This window comes from Rhinoraja longicauda, chromosome 26 (genome assembly GCF_053455715.1).
Source record: "Rhinoraja longicauda isolate Sanriku21f chromosome 26, sRhiLon1.1, whole genome shotgun sequence".
In the NCBI taxonomy this organism is placed as follows: Eukaryota; Metazoa; Chordata; class Chondrichthyes; order Rajiformes; family Arhynchobatidae; genus Rhinoraja; species Rhinoraja longicauda.
Genome location: NC_135978.1, coordinates 2009965 through 2022309, shown reverse-complemented (window position 1 = coordinate 2022309; position 12345 = coordinate 2009965). Strand labels below are relative to the sequence as shown.

General features: G+C 45.2%; 2 protein-coding genes across 2 annotated transcripts in view; one reads left to right on the top strand and one right to left on the bottom strand.

Annotated features, from left to right (window-relative positions):
* The window catches only part of blmh (bleomycin hydrolase), a 33808-nt gene extending 29942 nt beyond the window's left edge, over positions 1-3866 (top strand). The window contains exons 11-12 of the mRNA XM_078422001.1: positions 1606-1675; positions 3574-3866. Coding sequence (XP_078278127.1) covers positions 1606-1675; positions 3574-3722 — 219 coding nt within the window. The 3' untranslated portion in view covers positions 3723-3866. The remainder of the gene's footprint in view (positions 1-1605; positions 1676-3573) is intronic.
* Positions 3867-7911: 4045 nt separating this feature from the next.
* The window catches only part of LOC144606551 (sodium-dependent serotonin transporter-like), a 57977-nt gene continuing 53543 nt past the window's right edge, over positions 7912-12345 (bottom strand). The window contains exons 12-14 of the mRNA XM_078422806.1: positions 11812-11912; positions 9128-9295; positions 7912-8344 (exon numbers count right to left, since the gene is read on the bottom strand). Coding sequence (XP_078278932.1) covers positions 8267-8344; positions 9128-9295; positions 11812-11912 — 347 coding nt within the window. The 3' untranslated portion in view covers positions 7912-8266. The remainder of the gene's footprint in view (positions 8345-9127; positions 9296-11811; positions 11913-12345) is intronic.

Sequence of the window (12345 nt, the reverse complement as noted above, 5' to 3'; positions counted from 1 at the left end):
TAACATCGCCCGGTGTGGCCGCGGGACGTTTCAGTGCCCGGTGCGGCTTGGCCGCTGGACTTAACATCGCCCGGTGTGGCCGCGGGACGTTTCAGTGCCCGGTGTGGCCGCGGGACGTTTCAGTGCCCGGTGCGGCTCGGCCGCGGGACGTTTCAATGCCCGGTGCGGCTTGGCCGCTGGACTTAACATCGCCCGGTGTGGCCGCGGGACGTTTCAGTGCCCGGTGCGGCTTGGCCGCTGGACTTAACATCGTCAGCGCTGTTCGGCCGCGGGACGTTTCAGTGCCCGGTGCGGCTCGGCCGTTGGACTTAACATCGCCCGGTGCGGCCGCGGGACGTTTCGGTGCCCGGGGCGGCTCGGCCGGGGGGCCTTCCATCCCCTTGCGGGGGCTGTGCGTGTCGTTTGCCTCGGTAGGGGTCGAGCTGCCTGTCCGTGGGTGCGGGGGGAAGAGAGGGGAAGTTTTTGTTGCCTCCATCACAGTGAGGGGGTGTTTGGAGTCACTGTGATGGATGTTTGTGTTGGGGTCGGGTGTCCTGTGTTCTTTTCTTTTTGCTGTATTTTGTGTGACTGCTGAAATTTCGCTCGGTGTTGTGCCGAGTGACAATAAAGTGTTGTTATGTTATGTACTGACACAGGATAAAGGGAATAATGTTCAGTGCAAGATAAAGCCAGTAAAGTCTGATCAAGAATAGTTCGAGGGTCTCCAATGAGGTAGATAGTAGCTCAGGACTGCCCTCTGGTTGTGGGAGGATGGTTCAGTTGCCTGATAACAGCTGGGAAGAAACTGTCCCTGAATCTGGAGGTGTGTGTTTTCATACTTCTGTATTTCTTGCCTGATGGGAGAGGGGAGAAGAGGGAGTGGCCAGGATGAGACTGGTCCTTGATTATGCTGCTGGCCTTGTCGAGGCAGCGTGAGGTGCAGATGGAGTCAATGAAAGGGAGGTTGAATTCTTCCCCCCCCCCCCCCACTCCCACATTTCAGTCTGAAGAAGGGTCCCGACTAGAAATGTCACCTGTCCATGTTCTCCTGAGATACCGCCTGACCCACTGAGTTACTCCAGCACTCTGCGCCCTTTTTCTAACATTTAATCTAATGGAGCGTTTGATTGCACTGGGCCTCTACACACTGGAGTTTAAAAGGTTGAGAGGGGAACTTCATTGGAACTTACAGAATAATGAAAGGCATAGAGTGGATGTGGGGAGGATGTTTCCACTGGTGGGAGAGTCTAGGACTAGACGTCATAGGCTAGGAATTAAAGGGCACTCTTTTAGGAAGGAGATGAGGAGGAATTTCTTTAGTAAGAGGGTAGTTAATCTGTGGAACTCATTGCCACAGAGGTCTGTGGAGGCCAAGTCAGTGGATATTTTTTAGACAAATTCTTTTTTAAAAGGGGTGTCAAGTGTTATGAGGAGAAGGCAGGAAAATGGGAGTAGGAGGCCATGATTGAATGGCGGAGTAGACTCGATGGACCGAATGGCCTAATTCTACTGCTATAACTTGTGAACTTGTGAGTCCCAAATGGCCTATTCATTAAGTTGACGCACGTCGAATAACATTGCTGAAAGTCTTGTTGATCTTTTGTGCTTGTGTTCTTTGGCACGCAGGGTGACGATGAGGTAGAGTACGAAAAATGGAGAGTGGAAAATTCATGGGGAGAAGAAAGTGGGAACAAAGGTAAGTGTTCAATGTGTAAGAATGGACCAGCGTCTCACAATTTGAAACCCGATAAAAGTGTGGTTCAGACTGGCAATGTTGTGCTTGGATTAGGATTGTCAGAGGAACAGCAATCATTTGATCGTAGGAAGGAACTGCAGATGCTGATTTAAACTGAAGATAGACACAAAAAGCTGGAGTAACTCAGCGGGTCAGACAGCATCTCTGGAGTTTTGGGTCAAGACCCTTAGTTTAGATTAGAGATGCAACGCGAAAACATGCCCTTAGGCCCTCCGAGTCCGCACCAACCAGTGATCACCGTAAACTAAATTTACAATTATACCAAGCCAATTAACCTACAAACCTGTTCGTCTTTGGAGTGTGGGAGGAAACCGGAGCATCCAGAGAAAACTCACACAAGTCACGGGGAGAACGTACAAACTCCGTACAGACAGCGCCCGTAGTCAGGATCAAACCCGGGTCTCTGGCGCTGTGAGGCAGCAACTCTACCGCTGCGCCACCATGCTGCCCATGTTTTCAAGTTTTCGAAGTATTCTGTTTGGGACTTTTACACAGGTCATCTGTGAAACAGATCGCAAGTAACGAAAGTGATCTTCACCCGAGGTAATTAAATCGATGCGTAGGAAAGATTTTGTCAAGCCGGAAAGGGTGCAGAGAAGATTCACAAGGATGTTGCCAGGACTCAAGTGGCCTGAGCTATAGGGAGAGGTTGAGCAGGCTCGGACTTTATTCCTTGGAGCTCAGGAGGATGAGGGGTGATTTTATGGAGGTGTATAAAATCATTAGGGGGAATAGATAGTGTAGATGCACAGAGTCCTTTGCCCAGATTGGGGCATTTGAGAACCACGGGATATACAGAAGGCAGTGGAGGCCGTCAATTAATATTTTTAAAGCAGAGATAGATAGATTCTTGATTAGTACGAGTATCAATTGTTGTGGGGAGAAGGCAGGAGAATGGGGTTGAGAGGGAGAGACAGGTCAGCCATGATTGAATGGCAGAGTAGACTTGGTGGGCTGAATGGCCTAATTCTGCTCCTATCACTTCTAAACTTGAGCTTGTATGAATGTGATGTAAAATGGTTAAAACCCATTATTTGATTGCAGATTTCAATGCCTTGTTCATACAAACCAGCTACCTTCCCATCAAATTTATTTATTGTTGGTGAGCTTATTACAATTTTAGCTTATCTTAAGGGGAAAGATAAGAGACTCTTGTGCTGATGAAACATAAGTAGAACTTTGGAATTGATCATCCATCAAGATTTAGGAAATGTTTATGTTTAGTTTAGTTTATTGTCATGTGTACCGAGGCACAGTGAAAAGCTTTTGTTACATGCTATTCAGTCAGCGGAAAGACTATACATGATTACAGTCAACCTGTCTACCGTGTACAGATACAGGATAAAGGGAACAATGATAGTAAAGCCCAGTAAAGTCAGGAGTTACGGGGAGAAGGTTGGAGAATGGGGTTGAGAGGGAAAGATAGATCAGCCATGGTTGAATGGTGGAGTGAATTTTATGGGCCGAATGGTCTAATTCTGCTCCAATGACATGAACATATGAGTAAAGTCCGATTAAAGACAATCTGAGGATCTTCAAAGAGGTAGATAGGAGGTCAGGACTGCTCTCTAATTTCACCCAAAGAGTTGTGAATCTGTGGAATTCTCTGCCACAGAAGGTAGTGGTCAATTCACTGAATGTTTTCAAGACTTAGATTTAGCTCTTGGGGCTAAAGGAATCAAGGGATATGGGGAGAAAGCAGGAACGGGGTACTGATTTTGCACGATCAGCCACGATCATATTGAATGGTGGTGCTGGCTCAAAAGGCTGAATGCACCTATTTTCTATGTTTCTGCCCACCCATTCATTTCTCTCACCGTGTGTGTTTGGTTTGACAGGTTACCTCACGCTGTCTGATGCGTGGTTTGATGAGTATGTCTTTGAGGTGGTGGTGGATCGGAGGTTTGTGCCGGCAGAGATTCTGAAAGTACTGGAGCAGGAGCCCAGAGTGCTCCCGCCCTGGGACCCAATGGGGGCTCTGGCGTGAAGACCGATCTCACCTTGCAGACGTTCTAAATACCACCCGTCTATAAGCTGCAGATCAAAACATCTTCATTCTTACGTTTAGCTGGAACTTTTTTCTTCCGATGGTGAACTATCAATGTGGGGTAATAAAACTTGTGGACTTCAAGGTTTAACTGTTCTTATTTGGATTCAGATCAGTTTCATGTCATTGATAATGGTATGAATATTGACTTCTCTAACTTCAAGTAACCCTCGCTTTCACTCTCTCCATCCCTCCCACCTTCCGAGCTCTCCGACTACTTTCACTGTCCTGCTGATTAAACTCCACTGATTGTACGCCTTGTTGTCTCCTTCTCCGAGCTAACAGTGATCTATTCTACATTTTCCTGGAACTTTGTCCCCTTTGATCTCTCGTTTTCACACCTTACCCGTCCATATCTCTGGGTCTCCCTCTCCCCGACTCTCATTCTGAAGAAGGGTCTCGACCCAGAACGCCATCCATTTCTTCTCTCCAGAGATGCTGCCCGACCCGCTGAATTACTCCAGCGTTTTGTGTCTTTAATGTTGTTAACCATTCTGTCCAGGGCCTCCTCCATTGTCAGAGTGAGGCCACAGGCAAACTCGAGGAACAGCACCTCATATTCCGCTTGGGTAGCTTACAACCCAGTGGTATGAACATTGAATTCTCCAATTTTAGGTTGAGCCCCCCACCTGTTCTCCGCCCCCCCCTCTTTCCTATGCCCCACCTGAGCGTGCCCCATTTCTCCCACAATCCTGCCCCCTATTCCCCTCCCAACCAGTCCCCTCCCACCTCGATCCCTTCCTCTGGCTTCACTTTTCTCTCCTCTTCCCCTTATCTCATACCCTTTTGTCTCCTTTTCACCTCTAGCTTTTGTCCACTCATCCACCAATCAACCCCCCACCCTCCTCTGCATCCACCTATCACTTGCCAGTCATTGTCCCGTCCCCACCTCTTCCGGCTTTCTCCCCACCCCCACCACAATCAGCCTGAAGGGTCCTGACCAGAAACATCACCTATCCATGTTCACTACAGATGCTGCCTGACCCTGCTGAGTTAGTCATAGTCTAGAGTGATAGTGTGGAAACAGGCCCTTCGGCCCAACAATTTTCCCGCTACACTAATCCCAACTGCCTGCACTTGGTCCATATCCCTCCAAACTTGTCCATCCATGTACCTGTCTAACTGTTTCTTAAACGATTTGATAGTCCCAACCTCAACTACCTCCTCTGGCAGCTGGTTCCATACACCCACCACCCATTGTGTGAAAAAGTTACCCCTCGCATTCCTATTAAATCTTTTCCCCTTCACCTTATGTCCTCTGGTCCTTGATTCCCATACTCTGGGGCAAGAGATTGTGCATCTACCTGATCTATTCCTCTCATGATTTTGTACACCTCTATAAGATCACCCCTCATCCTTCTGCGCTCCATGGAATAGAGACCCAGCCTACTCGACCTCTCCCTATAGCTCACACCCTCTAGTCCTGGCAACATCCTCGTAAATCCTTTCGGAACCCTTTCAAGCTTGACAATATCTTTCCTATAACATGGTGCCCAGAACTGAACACAATATTCTAAATGTGGTCTCACCAACGACTTATACAACTGCAACGTGACCTCCCAACTTCTATACTCAATACTCTGACTGATGAAGGCCAAAGTGCCAAAAGCCTTTTTGACTACCTTATCTACCTGCAACTCGACCTTCAAAGAACCATGAACCTGTACTCCTAGATCCCTCTACTCTACAACACTACCCAGAGGCCTGCCGTTTACTGTGTAGGTCCTACCCTTGTTCGACATCCCAAAATACAACACCTCACACTTCTCTGTATTAAATTCCATCAACCATTCCTCCGCCCACCTGGCCAATCGATCCAGATCCTGCTGCAATCATTCACAACCATCTTCACTATCTGCAAAACCACTAACTTTTGTATCATCAGCAAACTTGCTAATCTTGTCATGTATGTTCTCATCCGAATCATTGATGTCGTTGATAAACAGTAACGGGCCCAGCACCGAACCCTGAAGCACACCACTAGTCAAAGGCATCCAGTCTGAGAAGCAACCTTCCACCATCACCCTCTGCTTCCTTCCATGGAACCAATTTTCTATCCATTCAGCTATTTCTCCTTGGATCTCGCGCGATCTAACCTTCCAGAGCAGCCTACCATGTGGAACCTTATTGAACGCCTTACTGAATGAAGTCCATGCACACAACGTCTAGCTTTCAAGAGAGAGCTAGATAGAGCTCTTAAGGATAGCGGAGTCAGGGGGTATGAGGAGAAGGCAGGAACGGGGTACTGATTGAGAATGATCAGCATATAATTCCCAGCATTTTCCCTGCAGCCCTTTTTGAAAAGAGGCACATTTGCCACCCTCCAGTCTTCTGGCACCTCTCCGGTATTTAAGGATGACTCGTAAATTCCAAGCAGGGCTCCCGCAATTTCCTCTAGTTTCCCACAATGTCCTCGGATATATCAGATCAGGCCTTGGAGATTTGTCTACCTTAAAACATGACAGTACCTTCAGTACTTCTTGGACAGTAACCCTGACTCCTCTCAGGACACTTCCAGTGACTGTTCCAATTTCCTCCGTCCTATTATCTTTCTCCTCAGTAAATACAGAGGAGAAATACTCATCTTGGACCTTGCCCATTTCCTGTGGCTCCACACAGAGGTGACCGCTTTGATTCCTGAGAGGTCCCACTCTCTCTCTGGTTACCCTTTTCCCCCTTATGTATTTATAAAATCTTTTGGGATTGTCCTTAATGCTACCCACCAGAGATATCTCCTGGCCCCTTTTTGCCCTACTGATTTCCTTTTTTAGTTTACTCCTTAGTTCCCCAAACTCCGCCAGGGATGCACTTGATCCCAGCTGCCCATACCATAAGCCTTCAGCTGAAGAGAATGCTATATATATATTTTTTAAATTAAAAAATATATATATATCTCATTTAACTTTGAGACTTTTACATATTAAACTAGTAATGTGAGACACAGAACGCTGGGGTAACTCAGCAGGTCAGAGTCAGACTGAGTCTGAAGAAGGGTTCCGACCCAAAACGTCACCTATTCCTTCTCTCCAGAGATGCTGCCTGACCCGCTGAGTTACTCCAGCGTCGAACCAACATCCAGGTAAACGAGCATCTGCAGTTCCTTCCTCCACATACTAGTAATGCTGTTTGTTGAGACCGCATTGAAGTCCCCAAACATCTGGACACCAGGAACTGCAGTTTCTGGTAAACCAAAAAACAACTACACTGGAGTAACTCAGAGGATCAGGCAGCATCTCTGGAGTATCCACCCATCACTTGCCAGGCTTTGTCCTGCACCTACGTCTCTTTTCCAGCTTTCTCCCTCCTGACGACAATCAGTCTGAGGAAGGGGCCCGAACCAAAGCGTTACCTATCCAAGTTCTCCAGAGATGCTGCCTGACCCGCTGAATTACTCCAGCATTTGTCTCCTTTCCCCAGGCATGTATTAGAATATCTTGTAAAAATTATATAATTTACTTCTTGCTTAATATTTGAAACAGAAAACCCTACTTAATTTTATTTTTAAAAAAGTTTACAATCTATTCCAGCTAATTTTATTTGAGTGACTTTGAATTTTTATCAGTTTAGAAAACTTGAAATTACAAAAAAAGGCACAAAGAACAATGATGTGAATTGTTACATCAAATGTAACAGCATTGTGAATAATTAAAAATTAATAAAATACATTTTTGAGCAAATTTCTTAAGGCATAACCTCCAGTAGCCATTGCAATGCAACAAAAATCCAGTTTGCATTTAATGCAATTTCATAATGAACCTTGATACGGCGCTTTGTAGAACAAGTCATGAAAAAAACTTGTATTTCAGTAATATGTTATCCACCTAGAAATACAAATTATCTTAGTTTTTGATACAGTGCAGAAACAGGTCCTTCGGCCCACCGAGTCGGTGCTGACCAGTGATCACCCCGTATACTAACACTATCCTACACACACTAGGAACAATTTACAATTTTACCAAAGCCAATTAACGGTCAGACCTGCACGTCTTTGGAGTGTGGGAGGAAACCAAAGATCCCTGAGAAAATCCATGCAGGTCACGGGGAGAACATACAAACTCCGTACAGACAGCACCCGTGGTCAGTTTCGAACCCGGGTCTCTGGCCTGTGAAGCAGCAGCTCTACCGCTGTACCACTGTGCCGCCCAATTTTCTCAATTAAAATACATAAGCTACATTATAGAACATAGCAACAGTCTGTTGTCACATGGTATTTGTTATCAAGGTGCAGGACTACACCCTGTGAGCAGCAAAGAGAAATTGGAATGTCTAACTTATTAAGTTATTTCAATACTTGATATGTCCCAGTACAATAAAAAGACAATTTAAACATATTTTGAGGGAAATACTGATATCTCTAAAGTTTCCATTTGAGGCAGTCTCTGCACACAAGTGCTGTTACTCTGGGTTTGGTTCTTTGACCTTGTAAAACCTCTTGCTGATCGGAACAGTTAGTCCAAGTAGTAAAGCACACCAATAATTGTCGATTAAACAGCATTCAGGTGGAGCACAACAGTGGGGGATACGGTTTCCCTACTCTCAGGCGTTATGCTTTTCAAGATCCTCTGTAAAAACAATCAAAAACATGTTGTTAAGTGATGTTCGTAAGTCATAGGAGCAGAATTAGGCCATGTGGCCCATCAAGTCTACTCCGCCATTCAATCATGTCTGATCTATGTCTCCCTCTCAACTCCATTCTCCTGCCTTCTCCCCATAACCCTGACACCCGTATTGATCAAAAATCTGTCAATCTCCACCCTAAAACTATGTTATCCCACTTTTGCATCCACTCTCTACACACTAGGGACAATTTGCAGAGGGCCAATTAACCTACAAAAACCCGCACGTCTTTGGGATGTGGGAGGAAACCAGAGCACATGGAGAAAACCCACGCAGGTCACAGGGAGAACGTACAAACTCCACACAGGATCGAACCCAGGACACTAGCGTTGAGTGGCAGCAGCTCTACCCACTGCGCCACAGTGCCGCACTAAACTAATTAGTTAAATTATTTTTGTTTAGTTTATATACAACACGGAACCTGGCCCTTTGGGTCACCGAGTCCATGCCGACCAGCGATCCCCACACACTAATACTATCCTACACACACTAGGGACAATTTACAATATTACCAAGCCAATTAACCTACAAACATGTACGTCTTTGGAGTGTGGGAGGAAACCGAAGATCTCGGAGAAAACCCACGTGGTCACGGGGGGAAGGTACAAACTCTGTACGGACAGCACCCGTAGTTGGGATCGAACCCGGGTCTCTGGCGCTGTGAGGCAGCAACTCTATCCGCTGTACCACCATATGTTAAAATAGTTAGTTGAATGTTTGCCTCCTACCTCTCTAAACGTTCCAGGTGTAATGATGATTTTGTAAACCATATAGAGTGGAACACAGATAATTGAGGACATTCCCAAGACATTGCCCAACACTTTAGTCCAGTAAGGGTAGGTGTAATTAAAGAGTTTAAGTTCTATCTGAGTTGTCAGAATACTGATAAAGATGAACTGTTGGGAAAAATAATAGGACAAGCGTCAATGAAAACAGAGGAACAAACACAAATCTAAACATGTACAACTGTTTGATTAGAAAGGAAAATAAGTAGTGCTGCCAAGAAGTTTCGTTTTTCTGACTAATTTTAACTTTGATGTGCCACTAAGCACTGACATCACAAGCATTTGACAAAACAACAATGGTTTTGGTAAGAAATATGTGCAGATGTGTTAAATGTTCACATTTGCTTTTTATTGAGAGCCAATAGATCAGAACTAAAAGGGTTTAATACTGTCAGTTTCCTCAACTGGTCCAAATTATAATTGTAAATTAATTCCACATCCCGAATGATTCTTCTGGAAGCGATACGTAGCTACATAACAACTGAGTTTGAGTTTAGTTTATTGTCCAGTGAAAAGCCTTTCTTGCGTGCTAACCAGACATCGGAAAGACTACACCTGATTACAATCGAGCCGTCCATGGTGTACAGATACAGGATAAAGGGAATAACGTTTAGTCAACGATAAAGTCCAGTAAAGTCCGATCAAAGATAGTCTGAGGGTCTCCAATGAGGTAGATGGGAGGTCAGGACTGCTCTCTGGTTGTGGTAGGATTGGTCCAGTTGCCTGATAACAGCTGGGATGAAACTGTCCCTGAATCTGGAGGTGTGTGTTTTCACACTTCTGTACCTCTTGCCTGATGGGAGAGGGGAGAAGAGGGAGTGACCGGGATGAGACTGGTCATTGATTATGTTTGGACTTGGAAAATGCATCAAAACATGGTTCCTCTTGCATGCAGGCATCAGTGGATTATTTCTGTACGCTTTGCTAATCGGGATTTGTGTTTCATTATTGCAATACTCTTCTGGACTGTTTATAAGAAAATAATTTTACTGTGTGTTTGCCCTTTGCACGTGTGACAGTAACGCACCATTGGAACAATGAAATGCTTACTTGCTGCAGCTTATTAGATCTATGGTTGCACAAATAAATATATAATATTAACTAATACAATAAATTAATTATTAATATATCATATAATTAATTAATATTTGCAATATCAGCATTGAAGCAGTTACCACATTCATTAACTAACTACCGCCATTTATTGCCAAACAGCTTTTGCCAAAAGACTTGTCCCTCACATCTACTTTAAACTCTGCCCCTCTCACCTCAAACTATGCCTCTAGTATTTGATTTTTCCATCCTGGGTAAGAAGAGTTCTGACTGTCTACCCTATCTATGCCTCTCATAATTTATATTTACTTCTATCGGGGTCTCCCCTCAACCACTGGCGTTCCAGAGAAAACAATCCTAATCTGTTCAAAAATAGACACAAAGTCAGACTGAAGAAAGGTCCTGACTCGAAACGTCACCCATTCTTTTTCTCCAGAGATGCTGCCTGACCCGCAGAATTACTCCAGCACTGTGTTGTCTATCTTCCGTTTAAATGAACATCTGCAGTTCCTTTCTACACACCAAGTCTGTCCAACCTTTCCCTGCAGCTAAAACCCTCTAATCCAGGCATCATTCTGGCAAATAGATACAAAATGCTGGAGTAACTCAGCAGGACATGCAGCATCTCTGGACAGAGGAATGAATGACTTTTTGGGTTGAGAACCTTCTTCAGACACGAAACGTCACCCATTCCTCCATTCCTTCTCTCCAGAGATGCTGCCTGTCCCACTCAGTTACTCCAGCATTTTGTGTCTATCTTTGGTGTAAAACGAGCATCTGTCGTTCTTTCTTACATTATTCTGGCACACCTCCTCTGCACCCTCTCCAAAGCCTCCATCAATTGAAGAATTACAGATGCTGGTTAACACCAAAGATAGACACAAATATGCTGGAATAACTCAGCAGGAAAGACAGCATCTCTGGAAAGAAGGAATGGGTGACGTTCTTCAGTCTGAAGAAGGGTCTCGACTTGAAACGTCATCCATTCCTTCTATTCATTTCTCTAACTTCTGGTAGCCCCGGCATTCCCTCTCTCTCCATTCCTCCCCCACCCAAGTCACACCAGCTTCTCATTTTCACCCAACAAACAGCTAACAATGTGTGGGAAGGAACTACAGAAGTCGGTTTAAACCGAAGATAGACACAAAATGCTGGAGTAAAAAGGGGCAGCATCTGTGGTGAGAAGGAATGGGTGACGTTTTGGGTCGAGACCTTTCCTTTATGGCCTGTTTCCTTTATCATCGTCACTTTTCTGCATATTTTTCACTCATCGTTCTACATCTCTCTCTACACTATCTTCTATATCTCTCCTTTCCCATTCCCATGACTTTCAGTCTGAAGAAGGGTTTCGACCCAAAACGTCACCCATTCCTTCTCTCCAAAGATGCTGCCTGTCCCGCTGAGTTACTCCAACTTTCTGTGTCTATCTTCGGGATAATGTCCATGTCTTGCAGATAACATTTCTTCAGACAGATCCCTATTGCAAGGCATTAACTCAGGAGATGCTTCTACCGCCACCCCCCTGCTCTGACAGAACTTAACAACAGTGAGAAGAATGGAACAAGTAATCTTACCAGAAGAAAAAGTGGACTAATAACGACCCAGCATATCTGCCAGAACTTCCCAGGAATAAACCCAATCATTTCCATAATATCTTCGCAGAATTTTGTCAAACCTAAAGCATTGAGACAAAAAGTGAACATGAATCAACACAGTTCAACACTTGAGCAAAACGCAAAGTGCAGGGGCAGCGAATTGTGGACGCAGCCCAGACCATCATACAAACCAACCTCCCTTCCATTGACTCCATCTACACCTCACGCTGCCTCGGCAAGGCCAGCAGCATAATCAAGGACCAGTCTCACCTTGGCCACACCCTGTTTTCCCCTCTCCCATCAGGCAAAAGGTACAAGTGTGAAAACGCACAGCTCCAGTTTCAGGGACCGTTTCTTCCCAGCTGTTATCAGGCAACGGAACCATCCTACCAGTCCTGAACTACTATCTTCCTTATCGAAGGACAGAATAGTGGAGAACAGATGCACACCAGGGTGGGGGAACAGGAAATAGAGAGGGGGAAGATGGGAATGGTTGTTACTTAAAATTGGAGG